Source organism: Stegostoma tigrinum, chromosome 2 (assembly GCF_030684315.1).
Source record: "Stegostoma tigrinum isolate sSteTig4 chromosome 2, sSteTig4.hap1, whole genome shotgun sequence".
NCBI lineage: Eukaryota > Metazoa > Chordata > Chondrichthyes > Orectolobiformes > Stegostomatidae > Stegostoma > Stegostoma tigrinum.
Window position 1 is genome coordinate 43,375,888 of NC_081355.1, and position 18,964 is coordinate 43,394,851.

Here is an 18,964-nt window from a genome sequence, read left to right on the forward strand (position 1 = left end):
AAGTTCGGCTAATTCTTGATTGACTGCCTCCAGTGCCTTCATTGTGCTAGTTCCCAGGGCGGTGAGCCCACATATAAGGTTTTTTTGTGGCCACCACCCCAGGGAGCCTCTCAAGCTGACAGTTCCCAGGAAGCCGTATCCTAAGGAAGAGCCCAAGGCAATCGGGTACTGCCATGCAGCGCAGAACTCCCTGCTCAGGAAATGTGTGACAATTCGCCATTGAGTCCGTGCTCGTTGGGGACAAGGGACTGTGAGAGACCCAATGGTCCCAACAGCAAACAGCACCGGCAAAGTTGGAGTGGCAGTCGTGAAGGTCCCGTTAAGAAGGAAAACGAATCCCTTCTTAGCCCGGTAGCCGGTAACAGACTCATGCATTTCTTGATAGCTACTCCAGGAGGATTGACCCTTATTTGGATGGAAATCTGTGGAGTTAAACAGAAACGTCCCATAGTCCATTTCTACATTGCTGCCATTATGATCCTCACAAGCCCACTGAATGCCTGGGGTCACAGTTATTGGCTTAGATTCTAAACAGGGGCAGTTCAATAAGTGCAACTTGTGCAAGTTCTTTTTATGCACTGATGGGGCCAAGAAACATTATGAGGGTGATTAGTGACTAGAACATGCACACAACGAGTCCCAGTTCCATTAAAGTGAAATGGATAGCTGTTGGGATTTGTACAGTTAACCCTTTTATTCCCATGCCTGTACAATCCGAGGGGCTATTAACTACCAATTCCACACACCTACCCTGCACACCTCTCATCCAAGTTCCCCTCTCCCCTCTGCAACGTTTACCGGAATACTCTATTTCATAGAGCTGGCTCGGCTCCAGCCTGGTGTTGCCACAAATAATGCCTCTACAGACCATGCTAGCAAGTAACACGCTGTCCGATTCCCATGCAGCTGGATGTGTATTCTATAAAACAAGATTGTTCTGCTGGCCATGCATGGTCAGAATAACACTCAATCCAATAGTTAATTGCAAGCTGATGAGGGAATCCATTGTTTGTAGTCACTTAGGTGGATCCAGCGATTCTGTCCTTTAACTTTAAGAGCTATCAGAGATTGAAGAAGCACTTGAGATGGTCCTTTCCACCTTGGTCCAAGCTTGGGACGATCCCAGTCTCAAATAAGTACGAAATCTCTGATCTGTGGCCACAAAGAGCGATCCTGATCTTTAAGGTCTTGGTCTGGTGTCTGCGGAGGTGGTCTGAAGGCGCACTTCACCTGTGAATGGAGAAACTTTAGAGATGATGTTAGTTGCTGGAAGTACCTTTGCATTTCTTCTCCCATCACATTCAGGTCAATTTGGTTGGGTGGGCTGGTATTGGCATCCCAGGGTGTTCTGCTGGGTTGGCCATAGACTATTTCTACTGCCAAGAGTCCAGTAGTAGAATGGGGTATTATTTGCATGTGGTATAAAGCTAGGGGCAAACCTTTAACCGGTTAAGGCCCGTCTCTAATGTCAACTAGGTCAATTTCACTTTGGGTGTTCTGTTAGCTCTTTCCACTATCCCTGCCGCCCAGGGGTGGTAGGAACAGTGGAATTGCTGTTGGATGTGTAATATATCACACAGTTCCTTATTAATCTTTCCTACAAAGTGAGGGCCATTGTCCAAACTAATTTGTTGAGGTACTCCAAACCTTGGTATTATTTCAGTTAATAATAATTTTACTACTGTTGAGGCTTTGGTATTTGTCTTTGGAAAAGCCTCTATCCACCTACTGAATACATCTACAATGACAAGACAATATTTATAACTATTTACGTGCAGTAATTCAATAAAATCTAGCTGAATGCATTCAAACAGTCCACCTGGCGAGGGTTTTTTTTTTCCCTAGTGAGCATCTCACCCCCTGACCAACATTGTTTTGCTGGCATGTTCGACATGATGCTATGTGAGACTGGCCTGCCTCAGCCAGTTTGGGGTGCCACCAGGTACGGAGCATAATACCATTCATTCCCTCCTTGCCAAGGTGGGTGTCAGAGGGCAGATAGTCAACAAGCATTGGTATCAAAGCATCAGGTATACACACGTGGCCGACTGGGGTAAGCCAAAGGCCTGAGGATGCAGAATGCGAACATCCATGCGCCTTCCAAATATCCTTTTCAGAAGCAGGGGCATCCCCCTGTAAGTGCTGAACAGTGACTATATCTGACACGCCCGACTTGTCTGAAGGAGGTGTGTGATTTACCCCCTGCTTGTTCATAGAAGGCACAATAAATTTTGATCTGCAGCAGCCTGATCAGCCTGAGTGTTGCCCTGAGTAACTACAGAATCATCGGAGGCATGGACAGCGCATTTGATAATAGCCAATTGTTTAGGGAGGTGGATTACCTGGAGAAGGTTTTTAACATACAGGGAATTCTGGATGGGTGTGCCTGAGTACGTTAAAAACCCATGCTGAGACTATAACTGGCCAAAGTCATGGGAGACTCCAAAGGCATACCAAGAGTTGGTGTAAATATTAGCTGACTTCCCTGAGGCTAGGATGCAAGCACGAGTGAGGGCAAAAAGTTTTGCTTTCTGAGCAGATACTGGGGGATCAAATGCCGCTGATTCTCATGTGGAAGCAGCATTGACAATCACGTATCCAGAGAGGGGGGGTTCCCAAGGGGGACATGGAGGAACTGCCATCAACAAACAGGAAGGGAGTGGGACGTCAGTAAGGTATGGTTGGGGAGAGGTTAGAAATTGGTTCCTTAGAAAGCAGTCATGTGGGGGTTCTAAGAACCCATCTTGGGGGGGGGGTGCTCTAAAACGTGGCTGGGTTAATAGTGGAGCAGAAAGAGAATGTCAAAAGGGGATTGTTAAGGAGTGCGACTTCATAGCAGCTTAAACATGCCTGTGTAAGGTGTTGAGTCTGGTGGCATGTGAGGTAAGATGCTGTTGGAGAGTAACATTAAAGGCCTCAGTGACTAAAGAATAAAGCATGGGAAGAATCTGGGAACAAGGGGGTAATCCTTGATCTACAGAGTCCAGGTGGGTGGTAGAGTAGTAGGCAGCCAGTCATTTGCGATCACCATGGGTCTGTGTCAATACTCCAGTAGCGCACCCATCCCAAACATTAACAGGAAGGCCTGTCATGTAAAGGTCTTCCCAAAGCCGGGGCGGCAGCAAGGACTGTTTTTAAGTCTGTAAAGGCTGACTTTTGTTTGTTAGAGAGGGTGAAGGTTTTTGGGGCTTTACAAGAAGCCAAAGGGGTTAGGAATTTGGGAAGCAAAGTTACATTAGGGAGCCATGGTTGACAATAATTTACTAATCCTAAAAAGTCCCTCAGTTGTTTAGGGAGGGTGGACGAGGAGGTCAAAAGAATCGGGACAATGCGCTCGGGGTGACCTGCATGGTATTTTAACCTTTCTGTGGTGGGTTCAGGTGAGGGACTGTGCAATTAGGAAATTGCTGATTTCTCTTAGGGGGGTTCTTCTTTAGGGGACGGTTATCCGTGTGTCCATCCCAAACCCTGTCCTCAGATTCACTCCTCCACTTGCAAATCTGGACTATCATACTCTTCACTACTTGTAGAATCGTTAGGGAACACTAAACAGGCGCTAGAGAGTCGAGAGAACTGCATGCGGGGCTTATGTTTTTTCGGGCTTCCTCTGTGGGTTTTAAAAGAATCCTGCCCTCCCTCCTTTTGTCCACTAGCAGTCTGTTCCATATTCTGTTTCCTGTTTGTCTGTTTAGTTTTAGACCTAGTACGACAGGAGATATGGTCTGTAGAAGCCGCAAGTTTGTCAGAAGATTCATGTGGGCTGATTACTGAAGGGCTTGGAGATTCTATAGCAGGAGGTTTGGTCAGTGTACGGTGGCGCTGGTAGGGCTACGGGCGATTGCTGGGACTGATGGCAGTGTTGGGGTGCCTGCCAGATGTAGGTTGGTCAAGGACAGGTAGAGTTGTGGAGGGGGTAGTGGTCCCAATGGGGCAAAGGGGTGCCTTCCCCAATCGTCTTCGTCTTGCTCATCTGTATCATTATTTTGGAGCAACATCGGCATGCCAGACATGTCAGGAAGTACTTACAATTTTTTTATTTTCTGTCAACGTGGCCTGCTGCTCTAATCCCGGTTCTTTGTCTCCTCTTTCCCTTTCCAGCCTTTCTTATTTAACCCTTTCCTGTTCATTCATCTCATGATCCATACACTGCAGCTTTAACACCTCCCAAGGTTTAGGTTTTCCCTCACTGTCACAGGCACTAATCCCTCTCCTACGTGCATTCTCCAGGATGACATTAACCCTTTCCATTTGCTTTGCCAGCTGTGATTCCTGTGGAACAACACTAGTCACAACCCTCCATTCCAAAAAGCATCCTTCCACTGCGATCCTCTGTCTCCTATGAGTAAGAACCTAAGAACTAGGAGCAGGAGTAGGACGTTTGGCCCTTCGAGCCCGCTCCGCCATTCAATAAGATCATGGCTGGTCTTTTTGTGGACTCAGATCCACTTACCCACATTCTCACCGTAGCCCTTAATTCCTTCTGTATCCATCTTACCAGCTCACCCCTGGTACTCTGTGACTTCACTTCTTGCACCAGTCTGCTTCTCCCTCATCAATCATCTTCATCACCCCCTCAAAAATCTCAGTCAAGTTAGTGAGGCACAATATCCCCCACACAACACCATACTATCAATCGCTAATAAGTCCTTTTGCTTCTAAATGCATATATAGATCTTGTCTCTGAATCTTTTGCCAATAATTTCCTTACCACCAACATAAGGCTCAAGGACCTGTATTTCCTGGATTATCCCTGTTACCCCTCTTAAACAATGGGACAGCATTGGATGTTGTCCAGTCCTCTGGGATCTCACCTGTAGCCAAAGAAGATACAAAGATGTCTGTCAGTGCTCCAGCAATTTGTTCTCTTGCCTCCTTCAATATTCTGGGATGGATCCCATCAGGACTTTGAAACTTATCAACCTTAATACTTTTTAAGATGCAAAACACTACTTCCTTTTTAACAGCAGCTTGGCTTAGAAATTTGACACTCCTTTTCCTGAAATCATCCTCCACTAATTCTTTCTTTGTTGAAAACTGACACAAAGTATTCATTTATGACATCACCTGTCCATCCACTCCCAGAATACAAATGAGTGATGTCTCAGCACCCTCTGGTTGGATGCCCTGTCGAGCACTTCTGTTGAATCTGCCTTCACCCATGTTTCCAGGGAGCACATTCCACACCCTGACTACTCACCATATGGAAATGATTTTGGTTCATCAACTTCACCAACACCTTTGATTCCACCCCCAAATTCACCTGGACTATTTATGACTCCTTCCTGAACATTTCCATCTCCATCTCTGAAAACCGATGCACCACTGACATCCATTTCAAACCCATTGCCTCCCACATATACTTCAACTACACCTCACTCACCCTCCTATAAATATCCCATACTCCCAGTTGTTCCACCTCCACCACATCTGCTCCCAAATATCCTCCCACGTTAGGGACCAGAATTTCCCCTCCTTCATATTTAAGGATGCACTCAACTTCATCTCCTTGATTTCCTGCACTTCTGCCCTCAAATCCCCTCCTCCCAACAACAATGACAGTACAGTTTCCTTAGTCCACATGTACCACCCCAACAACCTTCGAAATCAATGCATCATTCTCTGATATTTCTGCCACCTTAAATCAGACCTCACCATCAAAAAGATATTTTCTTCCCCACCTCTATCCACTTTCCACGGGACCGTTCACTCCGCAACTTCCTTGACAGCTGTACACTCCCCACATGCTTGCAATTGCAAAAAATACAATACCTGTTCCTACACTTCACCCGTTGCTAACATACTAGGCCCCAAACAATCCTTCCAGATCTGGCAGAGATGCACCTGCACTCCATCCAACCTGTTATATCGTTGCTCCCGATGTAGTGTCTTCTGCATCAGGAAGGCTAAGTGTGGCACGGTGGCTGAGTGGTTAGCACTGCAGCCTCACAGCACCAGGGACCTGGGTTCTATTCCAGCCTCAAGTGACTGTCTGTGCGGAGTTTGCACATTCTCCCCATGTCTGCATGGGTTTCTTCTGGGTGCTCTGATTTCCTCCCACAGTCCAAAAATGTGCAGGCTAGGTGGATTGGCCAGGCTACATTGCCTGTGGTATTCAGGGGTGTGTGGGTTATAGGGGAATGGGTCTGGGGGGCATATACCAAGGGCAGTGTGGACCTGTGGGGCCAAAGGGCCTGTTTCCACACTGTAGAGAATCTAATCTAAGTACAGAGTTGGGCTCTGTTCGCAGTGCAATTATACTCTGCGTATAACCAACCAACCTGCCTCTGGTTGCCAGACATTTTAATTCCTTCTGTCACTCCCCTGATGACATGTCCATCCTTGGCTTCTTTCACTGTCAGACTGAGACAAACATGAACTAAAGGACCAACACTTGATATTTCACCTTGGGAGCTTACAGCCCAATGGCCTTAATATTGAACTCACCAGCTTCAAAATCCCTCCACATCCAGCCTTATCCCATATCTAGCCCTCCTTGTCCTCTTCATCTTCTTGACCAGTCCTAACCTGTTCATTTTCCTCCTTACTTATCTGCTCCACCCTTCCCACTGACCAATCACAGTAACCCTTACCTGCATCCACCTATCGCCATCCCACTGACTCTTCTCCCAGTGCCACCCCATCTCCTTATTTACTTCTGGGCTCCTCTCCCCCTTCCCAGTGCTGAAGAAGTGTTTTGGCCTAAAATGTTGACTTTTCTGCTCCTCAGGTGCCATCTGAATAACTTCTTTTCCAGCTTCACTCTGGTCTTTAATGGACCCTGCTTTTTCCTTTGTTATCCTTTTATCCTTAATTTCTTATAAAATAACTGAGGATTTTGCTTTATTTTACTTGTTATTGTTTTTCTCATGCCCCTTTTTGTGTGCTTAAGTTTCCTTTTTAAGTTTCCTAATTTCCTTTTGAAGCTCCATCTTGCACATTCTGTATTCCTGTAGGGTTGCTACTCTTTTGAGGCCTTGGTTCTGCCATTTTTGTCTCTACATCCAATCTTGTATATCTCTCATTATCCAGGATTCATTGGATGTGTTGGTCCAAACTTTTATCTTTATTGGAACATGTTGGTCCTGGACTCCCCTGATTCCTTCTTGAATGCATCCCACTGCTCTGACACACTTATCCAAAAGTATCTGCTCCGACACACTTACCCAAAAGTATCTGCTCCGAGTCCATTGGCCAATTCATTTATGATCTTATTAAAACTGTCTCCCAACTTCGAATTTTACCGTCAGGCCCATCCTTGTTCATTTCCATAACAATGTTGAATCTATTACAGAGTTATGATTACTGTCTTCCACTGATACTTCAACCACTTGCCCAACTTCATTAACTAAAATTAAGTCTAGGACCACCCCCTGTCTTGTAGAGTCTTCCATGTACAGACTTAAAAGTATTTCCTGAATGCATTTTAAAAATTTCGCTCACTCTAAGCTTTTCACAGTATGACTACCCCAGTTAATATTGGAAAGGTTGAAATCCCATATTCTCACTATTATATTGCTTTTGCACTTCTCTACAATTTGCCTACTTATCAGCTCTCCTATGTCACTCCTCCTGTAAGGGAGTCTACAGTAGCCTCCCAGCAATGTAATTGCTCCTCTTTGCCTTTTAAGTTCTACACATTTAATGAGCCTTCTAAGATCTCACCTCACCTAATTGCTGTAATTGATTCTCCAATATTACAACATCCCCTCCTTTTCTACCTCCTTCCCTGTCTCGCCTGAAGACATGGAATATCCTGTAGTATTGTACTGCCAATTCTCTCTCTCTCACAACCACATGATAACAGTGGTATCAGATTTGCATGTTTTAATTTGTGCTCAACTTATTTGCCTTGTTTGTCATACTCCTTGCATTAAAACAAATGCCGTCCAACCTTGCCAAACTTCCTTGTGCCTTAACTGGCCTTTACTATGTCTTCATGACTCCCTTCTAAATTTTGCTGTTCATCTCCCCTAAGAACTTTCTTTCTGGATCCAACCCCCCGCCAGACAAGTTACCAGGATGTTGCCTGGAATGGAGGGAAGGTCATAGGAGGAAAGGTTGAGAGAGCTACAGCTTTTCTCTTTAGAATGACGGAGGATAAGAGGTGACCTGAGCGAGGTGTACAAAATGATCAAAGGTATAGATAGAGTAGATAGCCAGAGATTTTTTTCCTCAGGTGGAGGTAGCTATTATGAAGGGGCATAGTTTTAAAGTGACTGGAGGTAGATGCAGGGGAAATGTCAGAGGTAGGTTCTTTACTCAGAGAGTGGTAGGGGCATGGAAAGCATTGCCGGTGAGGGTAGTGGAGTCGGCCTCATTAGGGGCATTTAAGTGGCTATTGGATAGGCATATGGATGATCGTATCAAGGTAGGGGTAGAGGTTAGGTAGACCTTATGATTAAGGTAAATTCTCGGCACAACATCGTGGGCCGAAGGGCCTGTACTGTTCTATGATCTATGTTCAATGTTCTATGTTCTAGTACTGGCAAACCTTCCTACCAGATGCTGGTTCCATTCCAGGTAGGGTGCATCCTGTCGACCTTGACAAGTCCAACTACCTGCACTATTTGTCCAGATACTCATCTGGACTAACCTCCTATTCACTTACTCTGGTACTCACTTGCACAAAATTTAGAGATTGCTATCTTTTGGGCCCTGTTCTTTAATCGACTTACTGGCTTGCGAAATTCTGCTTGCAAGACCTCATCCCTTTCCCTAACAATGTCATTTCTAGCTATGCAATATGTTCCACAATTTCTGGAGTCTCCTTTACAGCTGCAGAAACACCAATCTCTTCCCCTTACACTTGAACACCCTGCCGTTATAGTCATGCCATTTTTCTTCCTCCTGCCTTGTACAACCCATGGTGCAATGAAGTTGACTTCTGCTGCTTTCTCATAAGAACATAACAACTAGGAATGGGAGTAGATCAATTTGCTTCTGAGCCTGCTCCACAATTCATAAGGATAATGGCTGATCTGACAGTCCACCTACCTCATGACCACCTACTTGCCTTTTCCCTGTAACCATACTGAGCAAGAAACTATCTATTTTACTCTAAAATATACACAAGGACTCTGCCCCCACAATTCTCAGAGACTTACAACCCTTGGAGAGAAGAAATTTATTCTTATCTCAGTCTTAAATTAGTGCCCATTTATTCTGAGATGATGCCGTCCGGTTCTAGCTCTTCCGTGTGGGGAAACAACCTCTCAGCATTTACCTTGCCAGGCCTCTTAAGAATCCTGTATGTTTCAAAGAGATCACTTCTTCTAAACCGTAGTGAGTTGATTATCAAACTGTTTAGCCTTTGCTCATAATACAATACTTCCTTATCAAGGAGCATCTTCATGAACAGAAACAGAAATTGCTAAAAAAAACTCAGCAGGTCTGGCAGCATTTGTGGAGAGAAATCAGAGTTAACGTTTTGGATCTGGGAACCCTTCCTCAAAGGGAATGAAGAATTCCTAAGGAGTTAAAGACATTGCAGTCCAGTTCCCAAGAACATGACCTCATACATGATTGACCTTGGCTATTGAGGCCAGCTTGAACTGGTGGTCGATGTTTATGAGTCTGGACACCAACAGTGGCTCTGAGCAGAAATTGGTGGCTCAGTGGTTGGCACTGCTGCCTCATAGCACCTGGGAGCAGGTTTAGATTCCACCCTCAGGCAACTGCCTGTGTGGAGTTTGCACATTCTCCCTGTGTCTGCATGGATTTCCTCCGGGTGCTCCGGTTTCCTCCCACAGTCCAAAGATGTGCAGGGTAGTTGGATTAGCCATACTAAATTTTCCGTAGTGTTCAGGGATGTATGGATGAGGTGGGTTATAGGGAGATGGATCTGGGTGTGATGCTTTAAGCGTTATTGTGGGCTTGTTGGGCCAAAGGGCCTGTTTCCGTGCTCTAGGGATTCTATGATCTACAGGAAGGCTGTGACATGCAGGCATCTGCTGCCTGAGTCAGCCACCCCTCTTGAGCCTGCATCCTTCCCATAAGGCAATTGTTCCCAGTCAGCTGCATGCACAGCTGTTCTAAGGTTCCACACATGGTGATTAACGGCATGACTTCTGGTACTGGAAATCAGTGTTGGGAATGGACCTCACAAGCTCTTACAACCAGAAAGAAAAGAGGGAATGCTGTCAATGGACTCAACAAAATGCTCTAAGCAACACATGAAAAAGCACGAAACCTGCCTACTTCCAGGTTTGATCAGGAAACATTCTAATTCCTACCTATTGAATGAGGATGAACTACTGATGTTTGCATAGAGCAGTCAGTTCCAGTTGCAAATTCCTTTTCCAAAGCCATGTTTATGGTTTAGGTGTTCTATTAAAGGCCTTCCCCTTGTCAAGGCTGATGAAGTGAGTGTTCACCCCTATCCTGAACATAGACAATTGTATCTGAAGTTCTCAGAGAGCTCCCTGCCCAGTACAGCAGAGGTCTGATCAGGATGAATCACCAACGCCAGAGCAGACCTAACCAGATAATCGATTCCCTTGACAGAATTTTGTAGTCTACGTTGGTTGCCAATTCTTAATTTCCTCCCTCTTCCCCTTCCCTTCCCCTTGTAGATGAGGTTCACACTGCTGCCCCTTCTGGAAGAAGAGTCGCTAGTACATCTCATTCTGCTCCATAAACGCATCCTGAACTGGAAGACTGCCTTGGACGCATCCAAAACTCAGTAGCCCATCACTTCTTGTAGGTCCTACTTAACAGTGATCCCGACCGTTGATCACAGGAACAGGTTTTACACGCTTTTCTGGTGTCAGAACCCTGGACTGCAATTATTCTTGTTTATACCCTGTGTCCTACACAGGACTGCGAGGGTATGCTTCTTGCCTATTCCTTTCTACGACGTTGATAACCTGTCATCTCACCTCATCTCATCACTCATCTCAGTAATGCTGACTGCCTCTCTCTGGATCCCCAACTCACCTTGTCCTATCAATGATGCTAAAATTGGACAGAATTCGCACAGATCTAGCAACTCAAGACTGGGTATCCATGAGGTGCTATGGGCCATCAACAGCAGCAGAATTGTACTCCAGCACAATCTGTAACCTCATTGCCCGGCATATCCCCCACTCAACCATTACTATCAAGCCAGGGGATCAACCGTGGTTCGACGAAGAGTGCCAGGAGCAGCACCAAGCATATCAGAAGATGAGATATCAACCTGGTGAAGCCACCAAACAGGAGTACCTGCATGCCAAACAGCAAAAGCAGCAGGTGATAGAGCTAAGTGATCCCACAACCAACAGATCAGATCTAAGCTATACAGTCCTGTCGTGAATGGTGATGGACAGTTAAACAACTCACTGAAGGCAGAGGCTCCACAAATATCCCCATCCTCAATGATGGAAGACCCCACCACATCAGTGTAAAAAATAAGGCTGAAATATTCACAACACTCTTCAGCCAGCGTGGATGATCCATCTGGGCCTCTTTCAGTGGCCCCCAGCGTTACAGATACCAGTCTTCAGCCAATTTGATTCACTCCACGTGATATCAAGGAATGGTTGGAGACACTGGATATTCCAAAGGCTACAGGCCTTGACAACATTCCAGCAATATTACTGAAGACTCATGCTCCAGAACTTGCTGCTCCCCTAGACAAACTATTCCAGTACAGTTACAACACTGGTATCTACCCAACAATGTGGAAAATGGCCCAAGTACGTCCTATACACAAAAAGCAGGACAAATCCAACCTGACCAATTACTGCCCCATCAGCCTACTCTCGATCGTCAGTAAAGTAATGGAAAATGTCATCAACAGTGCTAGCAAGCAGCACCTGCTCAGCAATAACCTGCTCAGTGACGCCCAGTTTGGGTTCTACCAGGGCCACTCAGCTCCAGATCTCATTACAGCCTTCGTTCAAACATGGACAAAAGAGCTGAATTCCAGAGGTGAGGTGACAGTGGGAGCCGTTGATATCAAGGCTGCAATCAAACAAGTGTGGCATCAAGCAGCCCTCGCAAACTGGAATCAATGGGTATCAGAGGACAAACTCTCCGGTGGTTGGAATAAGACCAGACACAGGAAGAGGTTTGAGTTTGTTGGAGAGGTCAATCATCTCATCTCCAGGACATCTCTGCTGGAGTTCCTCAGGGTAGTGTCCTAGGCCCAACCATCTTCAGTTGCTTCATCCATGACCTTCCCTCCATCGTAAGGTCAGAAGTGGGGATATTCACCGATAATTGTACCATGATCACATACAACAAGATCTGGACAATGTCCAGACTTTGGCAGACAAGGGGCAAAAGACATTTGCACCACACAGATGCCAGGCCAAGACATCACCAATAAGAGACTATCTAACCACTGTCTACATTCAAGGGTGTTACCATCACTGAATTCCCCACTATCAACATCATGGGGCTTACCATTGATCAGAAACTCAACTGGTCTCACCACATTAACACAGTGGCTACAACAGCAGGCCAGAAGCTAGGAATACTGCAGCGAGTAACTTACCTCCTGACTTCTCAAAGCCTATCCGCCAGCTATAAGGCACAAGCCAGGAACGTGATGGAATACTCCCCACTTTCCTGAATGAGTGCAGCCTCAACAACACTCAAGAAGCTTAACACATTCCAGGACAAAGCAGCCTGTTTGATTGGCATTACATCCAGAAGCATTTACTCCCTCCACCTACGACACTCATTAGCAGCAATGTGTACAATTTACAAGATGCATTGCAGAAATTCACCAAAAATTCTCAGACTGCGCCTTCCAAATCCACGACCACTTCCGTCTAGAAGGACAAGGGCATCAGACATATGGGAACCACCACCATTCTGACTTGGCAATATGTATTCTCTGTCACTGGGTCAAAATCCTGGAGTTCCTTCCCTGATGGCATTGTGGGTCACCCTACAGCAAGAGGACTGCAGCAGTTCAAGAAGGCAGCTCACCACCGATTTCTCAAGGGCAGCTAGGGATGGGCAAGAAATGCTGGTCAGCCAGCGACACCCACATCCCATAAATGAATGGAAAGAAATGCTGCCCATATCAAGGGATCCTCGTGTTTCCCCTCCTTTCACTGGTGCTGATACATTGTCTCAGAATCCTCACTGTTGCTCACTCGTCTTGATGATCCTGACTGTATATCGCAGGTTCCTCATGTAGCATGCTCCTCTGCCTCTAGGCAGGAACCTTGTTTATCACTAAATAAGACGAAAAGAAATTACAACTTATACAAATACATATGAAGAAAATACAAATTACAGTGGTTAGCTGCTAAATACAAAACTTCGCATGATTTTTGAAAGAGGTCAACCTTTAAAAATCCCTTCACTTACCAAATTCCTGGATTTCAGTGCCAGGTATACCTTTTATACAACTTAGCTGATCCTACAATCACATCTACAAACAAAATTAGATGTGTGAAAATTGCACAAAAGAACTTTGGACACAGAGAGGGAGAGAGAGAATCTAAAAGTAACTAAAGACTGTAGCTGGCATGTTCAACAGAATAGCAAGTGCCATGAGTTCTCTGCAATATGCCAAATGAATGTGAGATGGAGAGTGATCTCTGGTGGAAGAGATACATTCTGTGGCACACTACTGAGTCTCTGGAAGATTTGCCCTGACAAGGCTGGAGGGAGAAATCTCTGGAGTGGAATTCATTGATCTTAGAGTCATGGATGATTTAAAAAGTGCCCATGAATTAAGAATTTTTGTTTATATAGCCCTCCCTGGAATTGTGAATGGTTCAATGTTGAAATCACTCAGCAACAAAGCTTAAACCAGGAAAGGTTAATTTACTACAAAACACTATTTTATGTTACTTAAGTAAAATAATAAACATGCCAATGAAATGCATCCAAAGATTAAGTGCTTTTTTCCTTAAAGATTAGATTTTCAAAACTCAGTTCAGTCCTTTAAGTTATCATTGAAGACCTGTAGTTTGCAGTTGAAGTTGTTAGTTGTCTGGAATAAGGAGTTAAAAGTTTGACTGATTTTTTTTCAGCTGTGATAGTTTCAGTGCTTGATGAAATTAGCCTATTAAGCTGGACTCAGTAGGTACAGCAGCATCAGGGAAAATGTAAAGGTTTGTTTTCTTTCCTGGCTTTGTTGGGATGACATTTCAAGGCTATTTGAATTTCATTTCAACTCAACAGTGATGATTTCTGGACCTTCCTTTCTGACTCCTGGTGATAGAAAGAAACAAGGCTCTTTCATGCTGTTGACCATTAGTTCAGCAGGGAGCTGAGAGTTGTGGGCTGAACTATCTTCCAGAGGTCTCCAGCATTCTCCGTACACAATGATTTTCTTTGGCTCAGTTTTTACACAATGAGAACATGATTAGAAACTCAAAAATATAATTTAACAACATTTATTTAGATCAACATTGTTCCACCATGGAAAGAAGTTAGCTACTTTGGGATCAGGGAGCTTTTGGTCCCTTGCTTTCTCTCATAAGCTATACCTTATAGAAATTCAGTGGACAGCCCCAGAGGAGTTTTTAACATGGATATTCCATTGGGCAGATAGTCGTTGGAGCAGCACAGACTGGAATTGCACATCAGGACCCTGTGAAATCCTAGACGCAGCAGAGTTTGTTGGAATTGCCTGGGAAATTTAAGATTCCAATTGGCAAAGATCCCTCGCATCTGGGGCCCTCCAAAACAAACCCATAAGGTCAGAGTATTCAGAGATTCCACTTCTGTTGTTAGTTACCTAGTAAAAGTTTAATTTTATGGGCCTAAGATCAAGTAACAACACAGTCATGAAACAATCCAGGATGTTTTTTTTGTAACATTTCAGTCTTTTTTTTAAACTCCATTGGATCTTCTTATCTCTCTTGGCGAAGCCCCCATTCTTGAACCTGGCAGGCCATTTACTAAAATGAAATTAATTCCCTCTGAAGGAATCTGTTTTACGTCTGCAACTATCAGTTCTCCATTTATCAACACACTCTTTAATCCAACTCTCCCTGAGTACCTCGAAATAATATTTTAATCTTTATCAACCTGTCTGGAAGACAAATAACAATCAGTCAGCATCGGTGACTGACTTACTCTGGTATATCTGAATACCATTATTGGCTTGCTTCTTCAATTTGAAGCATAATATGTATCCCACTCTGACATAACGTATTTAGAACCTCTGATTTTCCCTTGTCAATTTTCAGAAAAGAATTTAAGTGACTGTCCTGAACCATCTCTCTTTGTACATCCCAAGAATGCATGTTCCCTCTTTGCCACTGATACAGTTTTAGTACCCATTTTCCTGATGCCTCCTTACCTGAAGAGTCCCTAAGTTTTCTGGCTACTGCATTTGGTCTCCCATTTATTTCCCAGCAATTGGCTTTAGCACGTCTAATCTTATTACAATAAGAAAGTGTGTTAATTTCTTTACATCACTTTTTGGTTCCAGCCTCCTTCCCCTCTTACATTTGATGACCTTTTGTCTGTTCTCCCAAACTAATACTTCTTCCATCTACAGGTCTTCTGCTCCTCCAATTTCCTTATGCATTTCTATATGGCCATTTCCCCATTTATATTTGTCACTGCGAGGTATTGTGGGTGTTTGGCAGAACTGCTGTTTCTCTGATCTTGAATACTTGGTGCCTATCTAAATAAGGTTTTAAATTTATTGGAGTGTTATTTCTAAATTCTTCCATTATCATAACTTCCCTTACATTCTCAAAATATTACTCTAGCTTGAGTGACCTAAACCGCTGATCCCACAGTACTTTCTTACTTCCAGGCCTGTCTGATTAGGATTCATAGAAACATAGAAAATAGGAGAAGGAATAGGCTATTCAGTCTTTTGTGCCTGCTCCACCATTCAATACAATCATGGATGATCATCCAACTCAGTCCCCCGTTCCTACTTTGTCACCAAACCCTTTGAACCCTTTAGCCTTAGAACTATATCCAACATCTTCTTGAAAACATTCGGTGTTTGGCCTCAACCACTTTCGGTGGCAGAGAATTCCACAGACTGACAACTCTCTGGATGAAAAGGTTCATCATCTTAGCCCCAAGTAGCCAACTCCATTTGTTATACAATGATTCTTAGCCTTGGATTCCCCAATCATTAAGAATATTCCTGTATTTACTGTATGGCACTGTTAGAATTTTATAAAGAGGTCCATAACATTTCCTGCCTTATTGTTTGAACTCCACTGAATATAGTCCTAACCAATCCAGTCTTTCTTCCCACCCAGGAATAGTCAGATAAATCTTCTTTGCACTCACACCACAGCCATAGCTTCCTTCCTCACATAAGGAGCCCAAAACTGCACACAATGCTCACCAAGACCCTGTATGGTGGCTGTAAGACATCTCTTCCATTGCACTGGAATTTCAGAGTTATAGGGTCATACAGCTCAGAAAAAGCCCTTTGGTCCATCAAATCTGTGGTGACCATAACCATCACTGAGGGTGTACTAATCCCAATTTCCTGCATTTGCCCCATATCCTTTAATGTTATGAGATTTCAAGTGCTCATCCAAATATTTTTTAAAGGTTGTAAGGTTTCCAGCCTTCAGTACCGTCACAGGCAGTGCATTCCAGATTCCCATCAACCTCTAAGTGAAAAACGTTTTTTTCTCAAATCCCCTCTGAATCTCCTGCCCTTCTGTTCTGAAGAAAGATCACCAGGCCTGAAGCACTAACTCTGATTTCTCTTCACAGATGCTACCAGACCTGCTGAGATTTTCCAGAAATACCTGTTTTTATTTTCCCTAGATCCCTCTATTTCTCTGAGCTACCCAGCGTCCTGCCATTCATTAAATACCCCTAATCTTGTTTCTTCTTCCAAAATGCATCACCTTGCCCTTATCAGGGTTAAATACTATATGCCCCTGCTCTGCCCATCTGACCAACCCATTAATATCTTCCTGTAACCTTCAACCATCTTCTTCACTGTTAACCACTCAAGCAATCTTGATGTCATTTGCAAACTTGCTTAAGGTTACCCCTACAGTTTCATCTATATATTTATGTTTATAACTAACAAAGGGTCCCAATACAGATTCTTCTGCTATACTGCTGGACACTGCCCTCCAGTCACTCAACCAGCCTTCTACCAGTACGTAAGACAATTTCTGATGTGCCTCGCCAAGTTTCCCTCAATTCCATGTGCTTTAACCTTCTCAATCAGTCTCCCATGTGATACCTTGTCAAAAGCTTTGCTAAAATCCATGTAAGTTATAGCAACTGAACTTCCTTTATCCATAAACTTGATCATATTTTAGAAAAATTCTATCAAGTTTATTTGACATGACCTCCTTCTGACAAAGACGTGCTGACTATCCCTAATTAACCCATGCTTTTCCAAATGGATATTAATTCTCTCCTTCAGAATTTTCTCCAGCTGTATCCCTACCACTGTTGTGAGACTCATCAGTTTGGAATTTCCTAGTTCATCTCCATCACCTTTCTTGAAAAGTGGAGCCACATTAGCCTTCCGCCAGTCCTCTGGCACTCACCCAGTGGCCAGAGAGGAATTGAAACTTTGTGTCAGAGCTCCTGCAATTTCTAGCCTCACCCCCAACTGTAGCCTGGGACGCAATCCATCCAAGCCAAAGGATTTGTTCATTTTAAAGCCCATAGGAGTCCAGTATCTCCCATTTCCTGTGTCAAACTGCGCAAGTTCCTGACAGTCCCATTTCCCAACTTTTGTATGAATGTTCTCCTTTTCCAGACTTTCACCCTTACAAAATCCTGTAGATTTACACAGCTTGCCCCCTTTGTCCTTACTCTTTCCCTGGTTAACCGCTTCCTTTTAATGTATTCATAAAATATCTTAGGATTCTTCCTGTTCTTGTTCACAAGTCCTTTTTCATGCCCCCTTTTTGGTCTAATTTCTTTCTTAAGTTCTCTCTTGCACTTCCTATATTCCTCTAGGGCCACAGCTTAATTGCTTCCTTTTGACTTGCTATTCCTCTTCATTCTGTCCTGAATTGCCCTATACATCCAAGGTTCCCTGAACTTACTGCTGCTATATTTCCCCCAAAGAATACTCTCCCCAGCTCCTTTTTGAATGTTCCCCACTGCTCTGCTGTAGACTTATCCACAAGGAACAATTCCCAGTCAACTTTGGCCAGACCTGCTTTATTTTAATAAAATTTGCCTAACCCCAATCCAAAGCCGTCTTTTGCAGGTCATCTTTCTCCTTGTCCGTTATAAACTTGAACGTAACATGTTGTGGTCGCTATCGCTAAAACGTTTCCTCACTGCCATGTTGAACACCTCTCGGCTTTGATCCCCGGAACCAGATCCAGCACTGCACCTTCTGCATATCAGTACAAAAAAAACCCTAGATACCTTTAAAGAAATTTGTCCCTTCTAAATCCTTAACACAATGGCTACTTCAATTTATGTTGGGAAAGTTGAAATCTCCTAGTATAATTATCCAAATATTACTACTACACACCTCTGTGAACTGTCTACGTGTTTGCTCTTCTATTTCCCCCGACTCTTTGGGATCCTATAATACACTCCGAGTAAAGCAACTGCCCCCTTAACATTCTTAAGTTCCCATTCCTGCAATGCCTCATTTGAAGACCCATCCAATATCATTTCTTCTTATTCCAGTACTTGACTCCTTAATTAATTAATAAATAATAGTGTTCCTCCACCACTTTTTCTACCCTGCTCTGTATTGCCCAAATGGAATGTCAAGTTGCTAGTCCTGCTCTTCCCTCAACTATCGTTCAGTAATGGCAACAATATCACACTTCTGTGTATCAATCCATGCCTTTAACTCGGCAGTCTTACCTATTACACTCCTGGCATTAAAGACCATCCAGCCTTGCCTTACTCTCTTGACTGCCAACATAGCTGAACTCACTCTGATTCCTTTGCTGTAGTGCGACATATCCATATTTCATCAATATTCTGCATTCTCTCCCCTGCCAGACTATTTTAAACTCCTCCCAACAGTACTGGCAAGCCCACCTGCAAGGATGTCATGCCCAGTGTGGTTCAGATACTGACAGTCCCA

General features: G+C 44.0%; 1 protein-coding gene across 10 annotated transcripts in view; it reads left to right on the forward strand.

The window, feature by feature from the left end:
• The window catches only part of tmem108 (transmembrane protein 108), a 195,598-nt gene that overhangs the window by 141,058 nt on the left and 35,576 nt on the right, over positions 1–18,964 (forward strand). The window contains exon 6 of one of the 10 annotated variants that reach the window (XR_009447078.1): positions 10,572–13,329. The exons of 8 other annotated variants lie outside the window; for them this stretch is intronic. Coding sequence is in view for 1 of the 2 variants with exons in the window: in XM_048552829.2 (XP_048408786.2) it covers positions 10,572–10,636 (65 nt within the window). In the remaining variant the exon portion in view is untranslated. Of the gene's footprint in view, positions 1–10,571; positions 13,801–18,964 lie in introns of those variants that run through there. One more of the 10 variants, XM_048552829.2, reaches the window with a different exon arrangement.